The following is a 24,199-nucleotide window of genomic DNA, read 5'->3' as shown; positions in this document are numbered from 1 at the left end:
GCCCCTTAGCCTCATAGCCCCCATTGCCCCCGCAGACCCTGTACTCGAGGAGCAGGGTAAGCAAAAAAAGCCAATGTCTGAGATATGATTATGGTTCTGTGCGTAGGTGATTTACAATCTATCACAGCTATAGGATTGGGGTTTCGAATTGCCCAGAATTATGAATGGATTCCAATCAAAATAAAATGCTCGCAGGAGTTCAATGTGCTTCATATTACTATGATGAGTGGGAAGAAGAGGAAGCCTGTATAGGCTCCTGGGCCTCTGAGAATAACTGTTCTTGCTGTTCATGCATGCTTTTAGATGGTTTGAAGCTTCCAAAGGATTAGAGTTTATGTGGGAGTATATGCTAAAATAAATTAATCTTACAATTTCATATATCTCTATGCATTGCGTAAATAACTAATGGCTGTCAACAGCCAAACGGCAAGTAAGTTCGGCGGACAAATATCAGGTACATATACGAGTATGGAGAAATAGGGAAAAAGAGAGAGACTTCAGGGCTGGGCCGCTCAACGTGTAACTAAAAACCAACAATTATGCATGCCAAAACCGCAGAAACCAATGCAACGCCCACAGCCCTAGCGACGTCAACACGGCAGCGACAGCGGATCGGAATTTGCATAACTTTGTATGAGACTCTCCAGCGCAGAGCGGCAACGGCGAGCCACAATATCGTTCCTACATGCATGCCGCTCACACACACATACGACTATACACCCATACCGACCCATCCTAGACAATGTCAGTGAGCCGTCAACATTTCAACTTGTCAGTGTGCACAGAGCAGTCAGTGCACAGCCACTGCAGTGCACTATGGGGAATTTGACCACCCTTTTGAGGCAAAAATTAGTAACTTCCACAGCATATAGCATTTTATAAATTTCGTTTTTTTGATGTTAGTGGAGAAAGTGAGAGGAAGGCATTTTGAAAACATGTAAAACAGAAAACGCCTTTTCTTCAGTATAAAATCACATTTTTCTTTTTCTTTTATTTTTAAATTGTTAAAAAAAAAACGAATAAGAACTTTTATACCCGGTACTCAGTCAGTATATCATTTTGTCTGGACGTTGATATGCAATGACTGCACCATCAAGTGGCCCATGCGACACCAAGCCAAAGCCTGTTACCAACCGACCGAGGGGCGCTGCCGCATGACGAGCGGCGCGATTAACCGAACCGGTCGCGAGCATGCAGGAAAGATAGATGTTAGGCTAATATTCGAGGAAAATTAGAGCTAAACACAACTAGACTAGAGCTACTATAGCTAAGCAAGCAAAAATTACCAAAATCAAAAACAAGACAAAACTAATATGAAACGGGAGAGGTACCATTTGTCATCTACATCATTTCTCCCGCCAACACGCCCTTTTAGCTCACCACCCTCCCCGGTGACGCGCATGAGGCAGAGTGTTTGATCGAGAAAAAATGACCAAAAAAAACAATCATAAGCAAAGCTGCTGGACGGGAACGGGAGTGGCCACTGAAAAATAATTTCTTCATTCTTTCTATAATAATAATACAATCCAATCACAATTCGGTGTCGAATAGTTATGGTCAAAGTCTTCAAACATACAAAAAAACTTCTAAAAAAAATTATCATTAAGACTCAATTCTATCAACAATAGGTGGTTTGGTTCGAAACCTGGTGTTATTCTTCTTCTTATATTGGTTAAGAAAATATTATTTGATCGACTTTTAAAAAATGAGTTCTGTTCAGAAAAAGTGGTAAAATTCCCCATAGTGCAGTTGCTGTGTCGCTCACACACAAAAACTCACACTGAAACGGTCGCAGAGAGGGAGAAGAGGCATGCTGAAAGTCGAAGACGTTGCCCCAGGCTGCAACATGGCCTACCTTCAATTTGTCGGTGCTCCGTGCTCTGAGCTCTGTGCCCTGTGCTCCGACATCGCCATCCGATAACCAAGGATGTGGGGCTGGGGTAGGGGTCGGGCACTATGCCACGGGTTTTGTTGCATACTCTGCTGGGTTGCTGGCAACGAACGTATTATTTCAGTTACGTTTTGCGGAAATGCAACTGAAAACTTGCAATTTGTTTGACGTTTTGGTATTTTTTCGTATGAATTTATAATGCCCTCGACTTCAACACCTGTCGTTTGCTGTTTGTTTGTTTTGCTGGGGTTTTGCTTCTTGGTTTCTGCTGATTTATAATGTAGACGGGATCCTACTCCGACTCGACCCTGCCAAGTGCTTTATTGATATATCAGCGGAATCATGATTAGGCAAAAGTCAGGAAATGCTCGCTTAGATATAGGAACTCTCTCTCTCACACATGCGTATTTATGTTATGCCGCCGCAGTAACACAGAAAAGGTAGCAACTTTTAATTGAAAAACTTGGGCACTTACAACTTGCGAGGCAACGAGGCAACGACTCAGCGACTCTCTCTCGCTCTCTTCATCCATTAGATTTTGCAAGCGCAGGTGTGGGCGGGGCGGCATTGCACCAAGCGGCAAGTGACAAGTGGCAATACCAGCATTGTCACCGGCATTACTCAAGTTGTTAGCCATGTTTGCAGACACAATAAGCAAATACGTAAAAGACAAGCGATACTGCTGACTGTTGTTCGCGGGCTGGCTTAGCAGACTTGAAGACGGTATCGTCCTGTTTGTTTCTCCGTTTATTTTTCCGCCAGCCGGTGGATAACTACAAGGCGCTAAGTAAAGTCTGGTAAAGTCAAGGTTTTCCATTTCCGCCAATGCAACGGCATTGGCAATGGCATTGTCAACGGCCGTAACAGCACAATTAAACTATCTGTGACCCTCGCCGTGCGCAAATTAAACTATCGAAACAAATGGTTTAAAATGCTTTACTTTTAATTAGTCGGCGAGGCGGATCGGCAGCGAATGCATAATTCAAATTATGATTTGGCTTTTCGGAACTAATCTGTTTTGGCCGAATCGTAATTGGCAGACGGAAATTTCATATGCAAATTGTATTAGGTGTCAGGGGAGAGCAGTCCAGTGGCCTGCAGTTCTGGGCCAACCATCCAACCACAGCGATTATCGAGTGCATAAGCGAACGGCAGCTAACGGCCCCGAAAGCCACATGGCCTGAGTCCCAGTTCCAGTTCCAGTATATCATACAAGCCTATTAATAGCCCCTGTCTGCGATCAGACAAGCAATTAAAATTGACTGCACTTTTGAGCGGATGCCGGGTCTGTGTCTGGGTTGAGTTTCAGGCCCCTCCTACCACCGCCCTTTCCACGGAGCCTTTTTCACGGAATTTTCATTGTTCAATTGGGAGTAAATGTGTTGTCGTCATCGCCACGTGCACGTGCTTCTGTTCCACTTACTTCCACGGCCAACCGGAAATTGTTTAGGACCTTGCTAGCGTCTGAAAAAGAGAAAATTTTCCCGGAAAATGCCTTGTAATTTGAGACAATGCGTGTCACGATAACTGGACAGGATATAATTGGATGGAGTAGGACAGAAATTTAATATGTTTCTTATGAAATATGAAATGATCTGGTGCATGTACAACAAGGATGCTGGACAAGTAGTTTGGATTGATGCATCCTGCATAAATCACAGTGGAACTTTTACTTGTTTTGTCAACTCCTTAGAGCTTTTGTTATTCGCTTGGAGCGGCGCTTTTACGTACCCAAAAATAAGCTTAAATATACGAGCTTTCAAAATAATAGAGTCCTTGTTCCAACATAAACTTAAAAGCACCTCCCTACAGATAAAAGCTTAAAACTTTGCTTGGTTCGAAACCCAAATAAGCTTTTATCTGGCAATCAAAAACGGATTTGGTATTTTATATTGTATTTAATGTAATTAAATCATTGCAATATAATATACATAATATGTAAATAAATAATGCAACTCCAAAGCATTAAAAAGTTAGCTTCATGCTTATTCGTACAATAAATCATTATAACTTTAGAGAACAATCGTCTGAATATTTCCTGACCTTATACATAGTAATAATTTAATTAATATCCTTGCACTTTGGCCCAACGCGAAAATTGTAAATATTTGCACTTTGTTATAATATAATATATTATAATGTAATATGTATACATATATATTTTGGTTGTTAAGGGTAATAGCCTAAAACATTCTTTAAGTATTAATAACTCGTATGTTAATTCATCTTCTTTTTTGACATTGATATTTATGCCATTGTTATGTTTCTCTTGTATAGCTACATATAAAGTTTGGTCTTTGTTTCATGGCGGGAATGAAACGCATATGTTTTGTTATTCCATTATCGATAATACTTTGATAAATGTTAATCCGCGAAATTTGTTGTTACTTAGGGTACTGGTACATTGAAACTCGAATTTGCTAAACTTCCTCCCGGAGCTGTTCCCGACCGGACGTCCATCCATCCATCGATCCATCCAGTCGAGAACAGATCTGTTAAATTCGGTTTAACGCTAAAAGTGTTTACATTTCAGTGAGTATTTTGCTTTCTGCAGTATAGTTAACTATAGTTGCGGCTAGGATAGCTTTGATCGGTGTACAAGTGTTACAGTAGAGTTTCTGCTAGTTGGTCAAGATTAACTCTCTAGATTCGGTGTGCTTCGGTTATAGTTTTTGGATGATATGCAATTGTCGGTGGAGTATCGAGAATTGTAGAATGTGGAGAGGAGTGTACAAATGACAGAACAGAACAATTTTCAAATATCCCAAAATTGCATCTTCAACACTAACAATAACAATTTAATAATTATTCGATATCAATTCATGTAAATTCAATTGGTTAAATCTAAAATTAAATTGGATAACACTTCGAGTCCCACAATTCCAAATACGTTTTAACATTATTGTCCTCTGCTTTTTTGGTTTTGTGTGCGTCAAGTAAATGTGCAATCAAAACCACCTCCATTACAATAACATTACAATTCAAATCGAAAGTGGTACAATTTATTGTGTAAAGGAAAATGAAAATGAAAATGGAAAAACGGAGCTTCAAGTGCACACGACACGGGCATTCAGGGGTTCACGGGACAAGGGTGCTCGGACAGAAGTGAATGGCATGCAATGTAATGCAGAACGTGAGTCAGTGATTAATTATGCATGGAATAGCTGAATACATACATATGTATAGTATGTATATGTTATACGCTCAGCTTGTTCATAGTACAATAACGAATGTAGCGAGTAAATGCTATATGCATTATTAATTAATAGATCAAACACACAATGCTGACTCTCTAATAGTATTTACACCATAATATCGAAATCACCCAAACGCTGTGTTTATAATTAAATACGGCGCCATGCATGGCCGCAAGTCCGTCCGGATCCCGCTTGGACCCCGCTCTTACTACTATCACACCGCTCTGGTGTCTACATCAGAGCGCAGCGGTTCCAGCGCGAGGTGGTGCGCACGCTCTCGCCCTCGTTGAGGGCCATCGTCTTGGACCGCATCAAGTTCAGGTCCGTGCGGATGCTGGGCCGGCGGGCGTTGGGAGTGACCACTCCGCAGGCGTCACTGAACCGCCGCTTGATCGAGAGGGCGTTCTTCTTGGTCCCGCCCACAGCGGATCCGTGCGGCGGCAGCGGCGAGGGCGCTCCGAAGACGGAGACCAGGCGTCGATGGTGGTTCGGGGTCATCTCCAGGGGAAGGTTGGAAACCATGAACAATGCATAGAAAAGGTCGTCGATGCGATAGTTCTGGCGCGCCGAGCACTCCACAAAGGTGCAGCAGTTGTCCTGTCCAGCGATGTAGCCCATCACCTCGTCCAGTTGCACGGTCCTGTAGGATACCGGAAACATTTGCACTATATGTATCATAGGTATCCTTTAAATATCTGTCAAACTCACTTGAAATCACGATCGCACTTGTTGCCCGCCAGTATCATGGGTATCTTCGGTAGACTCTTCTTCTTGAAGCCCGAGCCGGGGTTGAGGGCCGCCCACTTTGTCTCTAGGATGTTCTCGCGAAGTCGCACAACTTCTTCAAAGGACTCGCGGCTATCCATGCTGAAGACCAGTATGAAGAGATCTCCTGGAAGCGTAACCGAAGCCCATAAAAGGAACATTAATCGTCGTTAGCAAATGCAAATTTATTGCTTATTTACGGTCTCACAACTGTGACCTACGCACTCGCAATTTCCTAGACACTATATAAAGCGCTTCCAACAGCAGAAGCTCATCTCCGCTATGCTAATATATGTATGTGTTTATGAGGTCGGGAAGTGGGCTGGGAGTTGGGGTTGGTTGACTACTGGGACGGGTGAACGAAAGAGGACAAATCAATAGCTGAAAGCCACTGTACATCAATACCCTAAATTCGTAAGAAATAAAGGTTGGATTAAACCAAACAGTTTCGAAGATTATAAGCATCAGTGACCTAAAGTGTGTCTTCTTGCAATTGGGCTGCTAAATGAAAATGGCTTTCGCCTTCTTAAACGACATAATATGTACATCGGATATTGCAAAACCAATCAGATGTCAAAATTATCCTCTCAAAGGGTACACCAACAAACTTTTGCTTGGAAGCATGGCAGATGGGGCTGATTTTGATGAAAATTTATAGGACATTAAATAGCGCCCGTGGAAGGGAGTCGATGACTTAAGCGATGAAACGTGCGTCTCATACGATTGCGGTGAGACCTCACACACGTCCAGATCCATAGACATCATAGACACCCGATTATTGTGGCTTGTGGGTTTAGAGGAGGGAGGGGAGAACTCACCAGTTAGAAATGACAAACGACGCATTGCGGGAAACGGATGATAGCCAGAAGTATCCAAAATGTCCAATTGAAAGACCTCGTTTCGTATGCGATATAATTTGCGATGGAACTCCTCGATGGTCGGCGTGTATGCCTCCTCGAATCGATTGCCCAGGAAACGTGCCACAATCGAAGACTTGCCGGCACGTGATGAGCTGCAAAGCGACAGATTGGAATGAAAATTGGAAATTCGAAATTCGGAATTGAGTTGGAGGTTGAGATTGAGATGAAAGGGGACCCTGGACAGTGGTCCATTCTTATTATACACACCCGAGCATGACCAGTCGGTAGCAGTTCTTGGCTGAGGGGAGGCTATCATCGCATAGCGATAGGCCTGCACCGGGGCCGTAGATGAAATCATCCGCCTGCTCAATGGCATCCAGGTTGGAGTGATGCTCCAGCATGTGTGCCTGGTGCAGCTCGGCCGTGGTCACTATTCGGCTGCTGGTCACGGTTCCGTTACTGCCGCTTGCCGTATCATCCAGAAAGGTGACCACATGAGAGGCACCGCTTCCAGCTCCAGCTCCCGCTCCAGCCTGTGGTGACGTTGCCTCATCGGCGGTGGGTGTGGCTCTGTTTGGTGCTGCGATGGCGTTTGTCTGTTGATTGCTTTTGATCCTGCCACTGCCACTGCCGCTTCTGCTGTTGTTGTTGTAGCGTGCGTTCCCGATGCCGATGCCAAAGCTGTTAGTCGTGGCTGTGGCTGTGGCTGTGGCTGTGGCCGGGCTTGTGGCTGATGAGGATGGGGGTGCTGGCAATGTTCCTGGTTCGCTTATTGCAACATCAACGTAGTTGTTGTTGTTGCTGCGTGCACAAAACCAATTTTTGCAGCGGTACATGTTGACTGTATCATTTCCGCCACTTTAATGGACGTCGTCGGCTCCGTAGGTGGGTTAATTGGCTGCCTCGGTGGTGCGATGGTGCGATGATACGCTTTGCTTGGTTGTTGATTGCCTGTTTTTCAGCAGCTTCCGAAAGTCAGTTGCGGTTGCCACTGCCACTGCCACTGTCGTGCCTCTGTAAAATTTGCATTTTCAATCACTCAACTTTGCCGTCAACAGGCTGACATTTGCATATGTTGTACGTACTAGCCCTGAACGATTTATGCTGCTTTAATGCTGTAACTTAGCCCTTAGACCGCCCTGAGCTGGTTACAATGCATTAGCCACGCCTGCTCCTTCAGCTGCAAAAAGAGAGAAGGATGTAAAACGTAGAAATGCATTCAGCTCGTAAATATAAAAAGTTACGCCAGCTGCTTAAAAGGATGAAAAATGGATACATGGGGAAGAGTGAAGAACAGGGGAGCCAAACATTTCGGAGGCCATTAAGCACGGTAATTGCCTCAGGCCCATTCCAGGCGAATAAACCACATAAAATGCAAGGAAGGCAGGAAAAGTGCAGCAGTTGAAGCATTATCGACTAGGACATACCCGGCAGTCGGAAACCAAAACGGAATCATATGAAAATCTGGTCCCAAAAGAGGGCTAATGCCTAATCTCAAAAGAGCAATTTTCTAGAATTTTCTCATGGGAAAGGAAATGAAAAGCGTGAACAAAATATGTTTGGGAATCTCCTCTATAAATATTTCCCTCCGTTTTGACTCGAATGTATCTTGGCCTAAGGGTAGGCTCGGTAGAAAATCTTCTTTCATTTAGTTTAAATTCAATCTTAAATCCACTGAACAAGTTCTCCCTCCAACATATTTTTGCATATTCTCTTATTTATTATCTTATTAAAAATCCCAAATAGATACACTTGGATCATTAAAAGGATTGCTTCTTCTACCCGAGCCCCTTGTCGACCGATAATGGGCATCTTGCCGCAAATCTAATTAACTTTGTTTCAGCATGCTACGTGCTCCGTATACATCAGCCGGAACGGCAACATTGGCTTAACTCATGCATATCGCATGCAGCACAGCAGCCCGAGAGTGGAGCGGAGCGGAGGGAGGAACCCCGACAGTACGGCAATCAGGACGGAGACCGGAAAGTGCAGTTACCGCCGTTTCGGTGCTCGACACTCGCCATAATCGAGTGACCCAAGTGCTCGTACTCGTGTTCAGATTTCCGCTCATTTTCTTCATTTTCGTACACTCTCTTTTCGCGTTTAAGTGCCAGCTCACAGAAGGAATTGGAGTGGAAAATTTGATAGAAAAGAATTTACCGCATATTATTACGCACACAATGGGGGGCATCGGCGTCGCACATGAGCATAAGGCGACCGCCACCCATTCGGAGCCGAGTACAGGGTCCGAGCAAAAATCCGAGCACTGAGCATTTTGGTAACTGGGAATAAAGACCGGTTATCGCAACTACTGGTAGTTTTTCCATAATTGAATTTGGCTTTTTGTGCTTTCATTCGCCTCCGCTCAGTGTGGGAAAGCGCACAAATTACTTTTCGCCTTCGCAAGAATGGCAACTGAAAAGCCTTGACTTGAGACAATGGCGACATTTTCTGATAAAAGTGGCATGGGAAGTGGGTGCCGTGTGAATACGGGAATGCCACAATGAGAACATGGAATAATCAACTAAATGATGTCGGACTTTTGTTATTTGTTGTGCACCTATTACAGCGTAGGCTTTAGACATATATTTAAATGGCACCTCAAAAGACATATAATCTAAAAACATTCAATTTAAACGTGTTCTTACTATTATTAAGTTCACAAAAATGTTTCACAGTGCCACCGAGCTGTGATTAGATTATGACATTTTTTGACGAAAAACAAGCGGATATTGGAACTAAGGTTTCTTTGCTATTGACAGATTATGGCACTTATGGTGTAAGTTTGTCGTATGACAAGTGACACTTCACGCAGAGTCCATACACGTCCGTTGCAGTGCTACTCTGCTTACCCTGCACAGCCGCCTACCCCTGGACAAAACTATGCTCGTAAAAGTGCCTGCTGTTGCCGTTGCCTGCACTTTCATTCCGATTTCGCTCGCTATGAAAGTTTTCACAATATTTCATATTTGTTTACAATAAGCGCACATAAATGCGCAAGGTTGTCCCACGCCCACACTGGATTCCCCATTTGCGGCTGGGCTGCCATAAGTTGGCATGTGGCAAGCGGAACGAGATGCAATCGACACCTAATCTGGAGGGTACATCTGGAGAGACGCTGAGTGGCAGGGAGAAATCCGACAAGTTCAGTGAGAATCGTAATGAAATGGCTGTGGGACAGCGGGTCAGAGAACGGAGAACCGCAGCCAACGAGCATCAATTACCCGTGAACATTGAGTGATAATCGAAGTGGGGTTATCTCGTCCACCACCCGCGGCGAGCACAGAGAGCACGCCATCTCAGTCGCGATTCGGACAGCCCTCGGGTAGGACTGTTTTAAACTGGGTTAGACGTGGGGAATGGCAATGGGAATGGATCGAACTTCAAGTAGCAGTGTGGCAGAACTTGGCGCAGGAGACGTCGAGGGGGCCAAAGTGGCAGACCATCAAGAATACGCCGAAGTCCTGTCCGTTGCCAGCCGCCGTCGCAAGCGGAGGTGGAATATTCGCTCGTGGAGCACCCTGGATCTCTTGAGTGTGGCGGCTGTCGTCGTCGCCCTGCTGCTCATCTTAGGCGCCATTTACATGCACTTAAAACAGAGGCCCCATCTGGGGCGCTTGCACATCACTCGGAAGGAGAAGGGAAATGAGCTGGTGGACACAGAGGCATTGCCCATATCTCTGGATGTTGCAGCGGGCGTGGGTAAGTGGCGAGTGCTCCAAGCGCTCTTAATGAATTCTCGAACACTTTTCCTTATCAGATACTTTTGTGCGACGCTAGCAGCTGATCTCTCCGCTCAGAAATTATTGTGGCACTAGGAAAACAAATATTATTAATAAGTTTTTGCAGGTCAGACTATAGTCTGACTTCAGTAAAAGCCACAGCGGCAAATCTTGGAGCACATTCTGGTAGCTATTTCTTCCCGTTTTGAGAAATAAAGGCCAAAACCATGCTCATATATTCATTAGCTGACTGCCTTTAGTTACTGCTACCAAATCCAGCCAAGAGTATGTGGAGTCAATCGGTTTAATTAACTTGACTAATAGTTTCGCTTACTTCTAAACTGTGCATTTTTCAGCTGCACAGAGCATAACTACATTCCGGCCTTTGACTGTGGAGCCGAGCGAGGACTGCCTGCCATGCATCGCTGTCGCCGCCACGGACAATCAGCCAGTAACATGCGGGGGGAAGCCATGTGGCATCTATCGCATCTCGTGGCTGTACTGGATGGACGCTCAGGGGACTAGTGACCCGGACAACCCACTTACGCAGGGTAATGCAGACTCTCGTTTAACAAACTGCCGCAGACCACGCTCTAACCCGATGCTTTTCTGTTCCCAGCAGGCTACGAGGGATGCGTGCCCGTTGCCAGATGTGCCGAGGGGCTTGTCCGGAGTTATGTGAGGCGATTCGGCTATGACTGCGATGGAGACGGGCTGATTGGGTGTCGTGATCACGTAATGTTGCACCTGAACGGACCCACGGGTTGCCGCATGGGAAAGCCCCTTCCTGCTCTGGCCGAGCTTCGAATGAATAAGTGTTTAGCCAAAAAAGACCTTCAGTAGAATTGGCTTCACAAGTGTATTTATTAACGTGAATGGCGGGTGGGTGGAAGCATTCAGTTGTTTAGATGAGACCAGTTCAAGGGGTTCCATGTGCTCATTGTTGGTACATGGTCCATCTGTGGTCGCCAGTAAAGGGTTAGCATGAACAGAGCCCCGAATTCGTAGAACAAAAGAAGAGCCGCGTACTTGTCATCGGCGAGCTCGGCCTCGGTGATTCTGCCTCCCATGATGCACTGCACATGATACATTAGGAACTGCAAAAGACTCGTAAGTGTTCGTATGCAAGGGACAGGCGGAAGAATGACATATTTCTTACGGTCACCACCATAACGGCAAATAGGGTAGAGAATATGTAAAAAGACCAGTCCAGGCCGATGACTTGAAACAGCACAATGCAATACACGCTCAGCACAAAGACACTCATAAACAGAATTAAAAAGAAGATGCCACCCTCTGTAAGGTCACACTGCGTGAGAGGGAATGCGTCATAGCCCGGTTGCCATGGTTAAGAATGCCGCAACCTTTCTCTCACCGGCATAATGGCTGCCAGGAGCGTGAAAATGACGACTACCAGTGTGACGATCAGAAAGCCAGCCAGCAGGAACAGAAGATCCGTGCGGACGATTAGCAACGCCATTGGCTGGGCAAGAAACTCCACCTAGAGAAGAGACCCAGACAATTCGCTAGTATGTGCCCATGAAGCCAAGTACTCACAATAACCAGAGTCGTCAGCCAGTTCAAGAAGCACAGGCTCCTCATCTGTCGGCTCAGCGAGAATAGCAGAAATAGGAAAGTGCCCACCACAAATGCCAAAAGGAGGGCTGTAGAATGGTTGCGCACCAGCCAAACGGTCCAGGTGCTGTCAAGGGAATGGGAGCATTACAAACATGTAGATTTGTAATAGTTCACCTTACTCCAGTGCTGTTATCATGAGGACCCAGTGAAACAGACCTATCATCACAAAAAGCACAAACTGTAGGTAAACCTTGACAACGAATCGGCGGCGATGCTGAGGGTTGTTCGGTCGGAAGGGCCAAACGTGTTTTCCCGTTTGAAACATGGCGACCAATAAATTTATTAACATAAAATGCCAGAGCTACTGGCGCACGTCGAGACGAGTATGAGCAGAAACAAAATGAACGCTGCCCAGATTCCATTTCCGATTCCTCCCGGCGCTAATTGCACATCAAAATGGGCCCCCAGAAAGCGAAAAGTTTGCTCAGCAAATTGGAACACACAATGCTCTCGACTCGACGTACATAATTGAACTGAACAAAAGTTTATAATCTGGAAGCATCGCCCAAAAATTGAACAACAAGTCTCAAGTGTGTAATAATTAAAAGTTTTCGCAAATGTAGCAGACAAACAATGAGAGCATAGGACCAAAGTTTTCACAAGTTTTAAATCATTTAGTAGCAGAACGGACCAGGTCTGTGTCGGACTAATTGCTGCCATGTCACATTAATTTGTAGAAAACTTGTCACTGCATCTGGCCTACAGTGTGTACGCGCACTTCATTTCAATACAACTTAGTCTGACTGGCGTTATGTTATTATACCCGGTACTCGAAGAGTAATTAGATTATTAGATTTGTGGTCGAACCAATGATCGTAACGCACAGAAGGAAACATTTCCGACCGTATAAAGTAAATATATATTTTTGATCAGAATCAATCCATATTTAGCACAGCCGGTCAGTCCGTCCTACTGTCATTTAGTCGTTTGAATATGATACGAGAAAATGGTAATGGGCAATTTGCGTTTTCGTGTAAGAAATGGTGTAGATGACAGATTTAAAAGAAATGTAAGATATAAAATTCGAAAAAGTCATAAGGTTACATACATACATACATACTACGTACATATGAAAGTATACACTGACTGAACCCGTCTCACAACGTTCCTTCTCGTTTCGTATGTGGCGATTACAGCGAAAGATGGAAAAATAAATTGCCACCAATTAATCCTCTTCGCTTGTTTTCCGATATTAAACAAATGTGAAGACTCGAGAACCCTAATCGCCCATGACTTTGGTGGAGAGTAAACAAACGAAGTGGAATGGGGCATATTAAAAATGTACACTACATACATTTTTAGTGCATCTGTTCAATGACCTGCAAGCGTTCATAATCACAGCGGAGTGTCAATTTGAAACGCTTCAAGACGACATCACCGATGATTCAGGAAAAATTTTTTTTTTTTAATATTAAACTATTTAATAAAATAAGAGATACGTGTTTTAATTTCGTCTAAATTGTTAATTTGTATCGGTCAGAGATATCAATGGACAACATTTATCAGAAACTCAGGTTATACTATTGTTACTAACTCTCTCTGAAATCTGAGCTTGAATTGGTTGCCGCGAAAACCACTTCCACATTTGTCCCGTTTGAATGGCATTGATTTCAGCATAACGCTTTAGGTAATTCGTTGTTAGGAAAATTCGTTTAGAAAATAAGTACTGCTTGCCCATTTGAAGTCAGAGAAATTCCCATATGCATGCCAGCAAGAAAAAACACGCCCACTTTTATTTAGTTGCGAACAGAAAGGCTTCCTAAACGCAGCTTGGGTTGAGCTTAGTTTGTACTCACTTTTAACTCTGATATAAAGAGTACAGGGTATCAATTATAGACTAGTTCCATGAAAGTGTTTTCTAGGGTGTCTTAAGGTCGTACTTTCGCACTCGCAATCACTGGCTAGGCGGGGAGCCCTAATCATTCTATTGCATGCCTAGTGTATATAACGTTATTCAATCAAATGTGCAAATAGCGCATAATGCAAACAGAAATAGTCCAAATGAGCAGACAAAATGGGGACAGCGGGATAGAGACAGTCGGATAAGCCGTGACTCAGTCTTTGCGCACTTTGCGTTCATTATGGTTCTTCGCTGGCTGGGGCTGACATGCAAGGCGTACATATTTTATTTATTGGAGATATCGAGCGCATCAGATAAACATTGCTTGATTGTTTGTGTGATTGGTGGGCTGAACGTCTGAGTTGAGGGCGGAAGTTGCCACTGCCAAGGACAAAGAGTTTCATTTAAAAACAATTATGTATTCTGTTGAGCAGCTCGGACAGCATCAACCAACGCAGATGCTCGTTGATACTCGCATTTTTTCTTTTCACTGCACCGTGTCAAAGGTGTCGGCTCAGGTGTGGCACCGGGTGGGCAGGGGTAGCTCGAAATTGATTGCTTTATTGCATCAGACAAGTAGGGTGGCGAGGAAAAGGGAGCTGTGCAACATTAATGGAACGCAGTGCAAGTTTTGATAAGAATTTTTTGTGCACACGAAAAGTTTTGTCTGGGAACTTTTTCAGCTGGATTTCGGACTAGTTAAGCTCTGCCCGGTGTCGTCTGTCGTCTATCGTATGTATGTCTCTGTTTCTACCTCTGTCCGGGTCTCTGTATACTCTCCGCCTGCCTATCCTAGTGTGCTTCATGAGTATCCAGATCAGGGAGACTGCTCTACCTCCTCAGCATGTTTGCATTGCCAATGATGCCAGACAGCGGGGCGGAGGTAAAGTCAAATGAAAATGTCAAAAAGAGCAGCATACTTGGCTGCCTTGCTAACAGCATTTACTAAATTAAATTTACATGCCAGAGTCAGAGTTAGCTTCAGTGCCTGGAAAACGGAAAATAAAGACGAAGGAAAAGGCATTGGGAAAGGGTTCAGTTTTGAAAGGGTTCTCTGTTCTCCATTGCCTCGAGTCCCCCAGCAATCAAAAGTATGCCACATAATTAAGTGTACATCAGAGATTAGCCACCGCATTCAACAGAATCGAGGGCGGGCCCTGTCCCGCAGGGCCACTGTCCTCGCAGTTCATGGCAGGCAAACGCAGACACTGGGACTGGCACTGGGACTGAGCTCCCTTTGTGCGCATACTTAAATAGACATTGGCAGCGACATGACCTACAACTGTTCCAGCAAATCGCTTTAATGTCTCTGTTATGGCTGCCGGCTAAAAGCCGAGGCGCTTCATTAATTTTATTGCCGACCTAGCGCTCCGCCTTGGCTCAGCCTTTTCTCAGCTTTCGTTGTCTCTGCTTTGAAGTTTCTTTGGTTGCGGAAAAAGTTTTGATTGTCTAGCCACACACTCACATGCCACAAACACGCTCCGCATGCCACAGCCTCTTGTGAGTACGAAGCCATGCGTGTGTGTCTGCCCACTCAAGTGGTTAAACGTAAAAGTTTTTTAATTAGAGTTGTTTGTGGACAGCGCATTGTGCAAACAATTCTCTTTCGATCATCTTGGGCGAATAGTTCCGCAGGAATAATGCACCCTCACCCGCGGCCGACCAGCAGGCATTTCACGGCGGAGGAGCGAAGCAGCCATTAAAGCTCGCGAGCCAAATAAAATTCATGAGCCTTTGTAATAAAAGTGTCACAGCGATGCAGGATACAAAAGACAGACAACAACCAAGCGGACACTGATGGAGCCTGATGTAGGTGGCTGCTACAGGGGCAGAGAAGCCCTCCCCAGCTGTCAGCGCCATCGCCATCGCCATCTCCATCGCCAGCGCTGACAATGACAATGGCTCACCCTCCAGATAGGGCGCATAAATTTGGATGGCAGCTTTTGTGAGTGGGTCCAAGGCACAAACGAAATTCAAATTCAAATTTTCCCAGCCGTTTGCATTTATTTAATTTTACTATTATCAGAATAAAAAGGCTTTGCGCTTGATTAGAGCTCGTCGCTCGCCTAAATGTGTTTTCACAAATTAAATGAAAATCAAATGACGCCTACCCGGCGTAAACCTCCATTGGCACGACATGCAAATCTAATTTGAGTTTGCCCCACACAAACAGCTCCTCATCTTTTTATATTAATGAAAATGAAAATGTTCTGTGTCCTGTGTCCTGTGTTCTAGGGGTGTCCAAACACCACACACCATCAGCCCCAACACTTTCCGGCACCGCCATTTGCACGCTTCCCCAGGCCGTCAAATATCCACAGGATGTGTCTGTTGTTTCGCTCTCGCCCGTCTGTCAATGCGATTTTGTCAACGCAATCACCCGGAGCAGCATCGAAGCACCGCCAAAATATTGTACATTTTCCTGTTATTTTTTTGCCAATTTTGTGGTTGATGCTCTTTTGCTTGCGCCCACCCGCTCACTTTCCAAATATTCAGGCTCAAACATTCGCCACTCAATATACCGTTGGCATTATACAATAGGAGGATGGCCGACCATATCGCTGCTTTGCGTATCAATGAAGAAATCGCCTTTATTGCCATTTTTCAATGTGCACCACGTGGCGTTTTCGCATTATGGCGCAGAGCTGTTTACAGTGGGAAGAGTCTTTATCGTTTCGCACATCAAGTCTAACCAGATTGCTCCTTAGCACATATTGCGGATAACGCAATCTTTGTTTTACATATTTATTCGAAAACAATAAAATGAAGAAAGAAAATCATTCACATCAATCCAGTGGTCAAACCTCAAGCAATTTCAGCACCTCTGTGCTACGATTTGAAATAGGATAGATGTTTGTAATATGATTTTTATTAGAAACAAGAATTTGAATGAAAGAACATACATATGTAATCATCCTTTGGGAGCTTTGCGTGAAGTCGTGCATATAGTCAAAGTCTTATGAGTCAAAGCGATGTGCTGCGATCATGTACGAACACCATATGGTTGTGTTGAATTTATTATCAGGGTATTTTCATATCTGATCATTTACTCAAAAGCTGAACCTTTATCCACTGTGCGCCATTAGAGACAAACAATGTTGTTGCCTCTCGCACACGACCAAAGCCAGAGCCAGAGCCATGAGCCATGTCCAGGCTACTGCTCTGCTGTCACTTTTTCATATTTTGGTCAGTTCACATTCATGTTGTATACATTAATTATGGCTATTTACTCTGGAATGACCATTTCAGCGCTGGCCACTCTCAATTATGTGCACGAAATTGCTTATTATTGGATGCATAAACACACGCATGAGAGTGTATATTTGTCCACATAAAAAGTATACGCAGGGGAGTGAAGACGGGTATAAGGCCGAAAGCAGCAGGTTAAATGACCGCATTTATTCCAGGTCTAAAAGCCCAGCCAACAACAGTGGAAACGGAAACAACATTTTGGTAAACAAAAATACATCTTGTTTACACAGCGAGCAGTCCTACGAGTAGTCCAATGGTTGTGGCTTTCATACCCTTACCGAAGGTTATTACAAAATATGCGACATGTTTCCAACGACCAGAAGAGAGATATACCACGGTAAAACGCACGACAACAAGTTAGATTGATGTAGATCGGTTAAAGAAAAAGTTGTCAGGGAGTTCTTGGCAAACATGTATGTACATATATGAATCCTAAGTTAGATACGAAAAGACTATCAAACAAAACTATAGAGCAGCTTATACAGCTTGTCGAAATCCAAGGGTATATCAAATTCTCAGCAAAGGAGCTGTCCTTCTTTTTGTTTTTTTACTTTTGTGCTACTTTGGCAGTTGTTGTCATTTCTATATGGTCCAGAATGATGGATGTTATTATAATGTCGACGAGTCGGCTTAGCAGGCGCCCGACATCCTGAGTGGTCACACTCACACAGCAGCACCTGTCCCAAAACTTGCAACAACCGAGCCGGAGTGGGTCGACCGTGCCCCCAATCCCGGAGAACAGTCCGTGGTCAATTCATAAGCTGCTTAAAAATTATAACAATTTAATATGAACTAAGGCCAGCTGCTGGGACACTGCTCTTTTCACGAGCTACTGCTGCGAGTGTTTACCCACTAAAAGTATTTTTTAAATCTTCCTTCCCCTGGTAATTATACTAATTGGTAGCCCGTTGTGGTGGGGCCAACTCTAGCTGGACTCGGAGCATAATGCGATAATTTATATTCCACGCTGGGGAGTCCTTTGTGGCAGATGCTAGATGAGTTGTGGCGGACAGTCGCTAAAACCCTCGCAAAAGGCGTACATGAAATTTATAAAACAACGACAGGGATAGGGATAATCTTGGTACTAAAGCATTGATCAAGCATGGATATTATATAATTACGTATGTTGAATCGAATCTGAAACACTGGATGCTTTGGGAAATATAACAAACTGTGCGCAACCATTTTTCGATAGGCAATCCCGGCACGTCCTTGGCCTCGTGGTACCATATTTTCGACACTCGCATCAGGCTAAACACAAAAGAAACGCTACACGCGAGACACTTGTTGCTATTGTCAGGCCCATTTACAGACATATCGTCCTCGCAAAACTCACTTCACGGTCGAAGTTATTCGGAAGCATTCGGCTTCCATCTGGCGCTTTAAAGAGAACCCTCTAAAATCATTGAGCCGGCTACATAAATTCCATAAAAAAGGCGACGCATCCGCAACCACTTTTAGAATGTTGCCATCTCAAATGGTTTACTGCGCCAACACATGCCGACCCACCGGGATTCGGGAATGGCGGTGTCAGATCTGAAACATCCTGTTTTAATGGATTTTCCGAAGTGATAGATTGCTTGATTTTAGAGGGAATGGATGTAGAATCAATGTGATATATGATGTGTACTCTTATTATTTGATTTAATCGGATAACAGTGAGCAACGTACAGCTTAAAGAGTTGAAGAAGATTTCATAGCTATCCGTTAACCTATTTCCCTTTCTATCAATATAAGCTAAATTACAATGAAAGCCCCAAATCAGAATCAGATAAAGCCATCAAAATACTCCAGCATTTATCATTCTGCGATTTGTCTTTAATGTGACTGGGAAAATCCTGCGATGTGCCAGCTTTATAACTATACAGAAAGGGAACAGGGTGACTACATATGCCCGCTTCAGTGCTCATAAGGTCCAAGGTCCAAGTCAGGAGAGTAAAGGCATTGGGACAGCTGTATCTGTGGGTCTGTGAAAAGGCAGGCCATAAATTCGTTCCAGTAAACATTTTTGAATTGTTGAAAAGATTTGTAGGAAAAGAAGGCACGAAACACATAGCATAAACATAAAGAATGTGTATGGGTCTGTATTTATAAAGCTGCTCCAAAGTTTGGGCAAAGTGCTAAAAGATGTGTGAAAGGCTGCAAAAGGCTGCGACGGAAGTGAAGGCTGTCTCAGAGTAAAAGGTTAAGCCAGCTCCTCAAATTACTTTCGGGCGTGGGCGCAGCTGTTGATGGTTCCTGGATCTAACCTACCAAATTTCTTCTAATTTGGATTTGCTTGATGGGGTGCGGTGGCGGCATTCGTGATTTGTGAGATGTTTAAGGCGGTGAGGGGCACTGGCACTGCGACGGCCCTAGGGCTGTTCTTCGACTACAAAGCATGCTTCGCTTTTAGTCCTCAATTAGCAGAGAGAGTTACGTTTAGTGCTCCTTCTGGGGAGCTCCTTCTATCCTACTGCTTGAACTTCTCGCTCTCTAATTCATTAATGGCTAATGTCATATGCTGCCTGCCGTCAAATGACATTGAAAAGTTGCCTAGGATGTACATCTAAACGCTAGTGCCAGTGCCAGTGCCAGTACCAGCTACAGTGCCTCTGCCTGTTTCTGCGTCAAGTTCGTGTGAGAGTCAGTGTGTTCTGCCTAATGGCCCGACTGCCTTTTCTCACTTGTTCGGCTGTAGAAGAGTGTGCTTGCAAAAATGAAAACAATTTAGATAAGAAATATGCAAAGAATGTAAAATGCTGCGTCCTCGTGTGGGTTCTGTTTGCTTTCATATAAATATTTCTCCTGTGCATGTAAAATTCCCTCAGTTTACCGTTTGTCGTGCAACAACTTAATCAGCAAAGATTTACGACTAACTTGGCAGCAGCTCGGGGCATTACTTAGCATACAGCAGGCACAGGAAGAGCAACAGCAACAGCAACTGGAACAACATAAGGAACAGCGGTAAACAGCAACAAGAGCTGCAACATCAGCAAGACTCATGACAGCCGTTTAAAATTCAAGTAGCAACTATAAAAGAACAGCCATTCCAGGGGATGTGGATGAGCGGAAGACAAAAGCCGAAACAGTAATGCACTCGAGTGCTGGACCATAAAGTATTCGGACTGCTGCCTAGCAGGATAAAACTCCCAGCAGCCTTTCATGGGGCGGGCAGTCGGACAGCTGGAGTACCACAGTCTTGAAAGTAAATGTATAGCTCCGTCCCGCAGGTGTACGAAGGCGGGGCCCAGCTGCCAAACTGCCAACCTGCCAGCCCGTCAGCAAAGCAAATACACAACAGCCATAAAATCAAATAAAACGAAATAAAATGAAATAGTCCCCAAATTACATTAGAGAAAATAACAAAATCTATTGGCGCCTCGATAACAATGTCCTCCCACATTGGTTTCTTTCTGAGAGGGTGAGGTTTTCCGAGATACACGGGCAGGACAAATTCTAGCTCACCTGTAAGAACATCAACGAAATTTGTTGTCCTTTGCAATTATTATGTGTTCTTTTATCACTTTGCTTTGTGGTGCGCTCACTTCCGCTGCTTACACTGCTGGAAATACCTGCAAGTAAATAGTCGCACGAGCACATGGACACCGGGACAGGGAATCCGGGTGTACAGACGCGAACAAGCACGAGACAGCGGAGTGTCGTTGTCCTATAGGATTTTCCGCGTAGTGTGTTTCGCGTAAAGTAACACACTTTATGAATGAATAGAATGATGACAAATTTGTCAAATGTTTTCCCGTTTGTTACTTGGATCGCTTGCCGCCCAACCGTCCAGCTCGGAAGCCGACGAATGTTTATCCTGAACCTCAGCCAGCACATTACTCTTGCAGCACACGAACTCCTGAGACCTGCGCAATGAGCACTCCCTAACAGTGACCTAACAGGGCCAGAGAGAGTTTCTGATGTGGACTCTGCGTAGGGATTGGCCTGGCTATGTAGGTTGACAAGAAGTTAAATAAACAAAACAAAAGTCAAGCTGTATCATAAATATAATGAAAAGTTTGCGCCGGCAACAAGCGTGGTGTTCCCTTTCCCACATTGCCATAGCAGGATACTTTATACTTCATCCAACTTGAATGTCAACACCAGCCCGCTCTCAAGTCTTACACTCATTCACACGCTGACTCGCTCGCTGGCTCACTCACTCACACTCGTGTGTACACATAATTAAGAAATCGTGCTTACTCTCAAGGCACTTTGATTCAAATGCCGGAGGAAGTCGGAGGAATTTTGAAATGTCTTTGGCATGGCAAATAAGCTGTTGACTTTGCAATCATTTCAGCATGTTCATCAAGTCATTTATTGAGTGGGAGAGACTGATTAGGTCGTTGCGCTCTTGCTGTCCTGCTTACCTGGACGATGCTCGACCGACTGCAATTACGAGTATGAGAATAAAGCAGAGCAGAACCATTCAATGCCCTGAATGGTTAATTGCTTCCGTCCCGAGCCGAGCTTAACTGCAGCAACGGAGCCCGCAACGCCACCATCAGACAACGGTTGTCTGTATTCTGCGGTATGTCCTCACGGATCACCATGGTCCCAATGACCACTTTTGGTGGCCAAAACCGATTTTTAAAAGTTAAAACCAAAACGCGGTTTTTGGCGCTCTGTATTAAAAAAAGATTGACCATTAAAGCCGCGTACTAGACATTTTCATAGATGGTGCCACCTTCGAAAAATCTGCTGTGAAACCTAGCGGTCATTATTGCACAGCATGTGCAGTGAAAAAGTACCAATTTTATTGCTGTTTCAAAATATCTCATAAATTGAAAGATACGATTAACTCATCCAGTTTTTTGAATGCATTTTATTTAGTATGGATTTTACGACGTGTTTTGTAATCTGAACGGTATCTAGTAGTTGGCGATGTCTTCGTAATTGTATGTCAAAATGAGGCCTTCAACAGCCTTTTTAATAGAGTGCCACCTAGTCCCACCTTAAAACCTATTCTGTGTCGTAGACCAATAAATGATTGTTAAAATGTCTATAGTCAGAAAAGCCACATTTGACCACAACTCTTACAATTTGCAGTTATGAGAAATTTCAATGTTTTTTTGCCGTTTGGAACACAATGAAGAAGAAAACTGTGAAGTAGGGTACCATTTTGCATTGCATTTAAGCCACAGTATTAGTCACTAGCTATTTTGGAGGGCTAGAGTGTAGCCATTGTAATATTGTTTTATAATGGAAACTCCTATGGAGAATGCTTTGTGGGACAAAGAATTCGATTATCTTGGATTTTTAAGCTGTTTTGGTGCTACGACTTTTTATTATAGAATCTTGCACTGCCATACATATTCCCATCCTTTTCTTGCTACTAACATTTTGAGAACAAAAAAATAAAAACCGATTTTCCCTTAAAAAAAGGAGCTGCCACGACCATTTTTTCAAAAAACCTTCTTTTTCCTATTCGTAAGACTAAATACAAAAATCTTGGTTCGTTCGCGAGTTATTATTTAAGGACAACTAAAGTGGTAATTGGGACCATAGTGCGGCTCTCCATTCACTATTGAGGGTGAGTGCGTGCTTTGAGTTGTGTGAGTCCCCCCCGCTGTGTGGCAATTGCCTCTGCCGCTCAGGTGAGGAAATTAAAAGTTAACTGCCTAAAGAGAGATTAGGCTGAGTGTGCTCATCTCATCAGCATGTGCTCAGATGAGACAAAACACGCCATCATTACGATTCGTAAATACCCTCGAAAAGGAATATGCTTTCAGTGAACAAATAGAATGTCTTATATCCACTATAAGTTGGAAATTCTCTAAATGCATTAAGAGGAAGTAGAACGAGAAGGGACGTGTGAGACGCTTCTTACGCAAGACAACAACTCTTACAACTTTTATACCCGGCAGTCAGTACTACATCTGTACCTTAGCGGTTATTTGTCAAATTTTACATTTTTTCTTTATCTGTCAACTACATCTACAACACTTCTCACGCCAAAACGCTCCTTTAGGTCGCACCCTTCCCTAGATCCAAATGCTGCAGAGTCCTGGCAGAGGCAGAGACGAGGCAGAGGCAGCTGCCGCACACTGCGCGAAGCAGAGTGTGAATGAGAGAGTGTGCAAAAAACAAATATAAGCTGCGGGACGGGGTGGTATAGCCACTGCAAATGAATTTCTTCATTCTGGCTATAATAATGGTCCAATCAGATACCAATCTTCAAAGTTATAGACTTCGAAAGTTTTCGCCCTTTTCCGGGGGCGGGGCTCAGTTTTGAAATACACTTGTAACATGTGAGCATACAGAAGTCTGGATGCAAATTTTGGTGACTCTAGCTTTTACAGTCTCTGATATCCAGGCGCTCATAAGGACGGACGGGCGTATAGACAGACATGGCTCAATCGACTCGGCGATTGATGCTGATCAAGAATATATATACTTTATGGGGTCGGAAACGCTTCCTTCTGTGCGTTACATACAACCGTTATTCCCCACAAATACAATATACCCTATTTACTCTACTAGTACCGGGTATAAAAAGTGAGTGAGTTTCGTTTAAAAGTCGCAAATAGCAGACAACGGGAAGTTATGGGGTCACTTATAGGCATTTTTCTGCACCTGGAGTCGGCATTTATGAAATTGCTCGAGCTACTGAGAGCTTCGATGGTAAAATAAAAATTATATTAAACTATTTTGTTTTTAAAACAAGAATATTTATTAAGTTGAACAATATTTGTCCTTGCTCAAAGTGTAATTACAGCAGAGTCGATGCAAAAGTATCTGCAGAATGTGCGGAGGCATCTCTGGAATTGTCAGCTAACTGGCTCGGAGCGCTGTATGTCTGTCAGTCAGGCACGCTTCGCTGGGCAGGCGGATAGCGAGGACAAGCTTATCACAGTTGCTGCCGCGTGCTTGAGGAATCAGATTTGCTTCCAATAAGTAAGAAATAACCAGCCGAGTGTTGTCCTGGGTGAAGTGGAAATGGTATACCTGGACGCCCATAGAGTCAAGTATCAAGCGTGTTGTCAGTCTCGGAGTGTGTGTGGAGCCAGAGGCACGACATCGTATTGCAAGTCAGTCAATGAATGCGATTG

At 44.1% G+C, this 24,199-nt stretch overlaps 3 protein-coding genes across 4 annotated transcripts; 1 reads left to right on the top strand and 2 right to left on the bottom strand.

Annotated features, from left to right (window-relative positions):
* Nucleotides 1–4,218: 4,218 nt before the first annotated feature.
* Nucleotides 4,219–20,944, bottom strand: LOC117579625 (GTP-binding protein Rhes). Its single transcript, XM_034265578.1, has 6 exons — nucleotides 20,613–20,944; nucleotides 7,799–7,893; nucleotides 6,981–7,727; nucleotides 6,672–6,865; nucleotides 5,797–5,980; nucleotides 4,219–5,728 (listed from the first exon to the last, which is right to left on the bottom strand). The coding sequence occupies exons 3-6, from the start codon at nucleotides 7,547–7,549 to the stop codon at nucleotides 5,320–5,322; spliced, it is 1,356 nt and encodes a 451-aa protein (XP_034121469.1). The 5' UTR covers nucleotides 7,550–7,727; nucleotides 7,799–7,893; nucleotides 20,613–20,944; the 3' UTR covers nucleotides 4,219–5,319.
* Nucleotides 10,024–11,284, top strand: LOC117579627. Of its 2 annotated transcripts, none has more exons than XM_034265582.1 (3): nucleotides 10,024–10,415; nucleotides 10,792–10,986; nucleotides 11,058–11,284. In XM_034265582.1, exons 1-3 carry the CDS (start codon nucleotides 10,073–10,075, stop codon nucleotides 11,276–11,278), a joined length of 759 nt encoding a protein of 252 aa, XP_034121473.1. In that variant the 5' UTR covers nucleotides 10,024–10,072; the 3' UTR covers nucleotides 11,279–11,284. The 2 variants fall into 2 exon arrangements, with proteins under 2 accessions (XP_034121473.1, XP_034121472.1); XM_034265581.1 differs by having other exon boundaries at nucleotides 11,055–11,284.
* LOC117579626 lies at nucleotides 11,317–12,385 on the bottom strand. The gene is made up of 5 exons (XM_034265579.1): nucleotides 12,193–12,385; nucleotides 11,993–12,137; nucleotides 11,811–11,936; nucleotides 11,595–11,744; nucleotides 11,317–11,532 (listed from the first exon to the last, which is right to left on the bottom strand). Exons 1-5 carry the CDS (start codon nucleotides 12,360–12,362, stop codon nucleotides 11,332–11,334), a joined length of 792 nt encoding a protein of 263 aa, XP_034121470.1. The 5' UTR covers nucleotides 12,363–12,385; the 3' UTR covers nucleotides 11,317–11,331.
* Nucleotides 20,945–24,199: the final 3,255 nt, after the last annotated feature.

Source organism: Drosophila guanche, unplaced genomic scaffold (genome assembly GCF_900245975.1).
Source record: "Drosophila guanche unplaced genomic scaffold, DGUA_6, whole genome shotgun sequence".
In the NCBI taxonomy this organism is placed as follows: Eukaryota; Metazoa; Arthropoda; class Insecta; order Diptera; family Drosophilidae; genus Drosophila; species Drosophila guanche.
The sequence above is the reverse complement of the archived record's forward strand: the minus strand, read 5'-3'. Positions and strand labels throughout refer to the sequence as shown.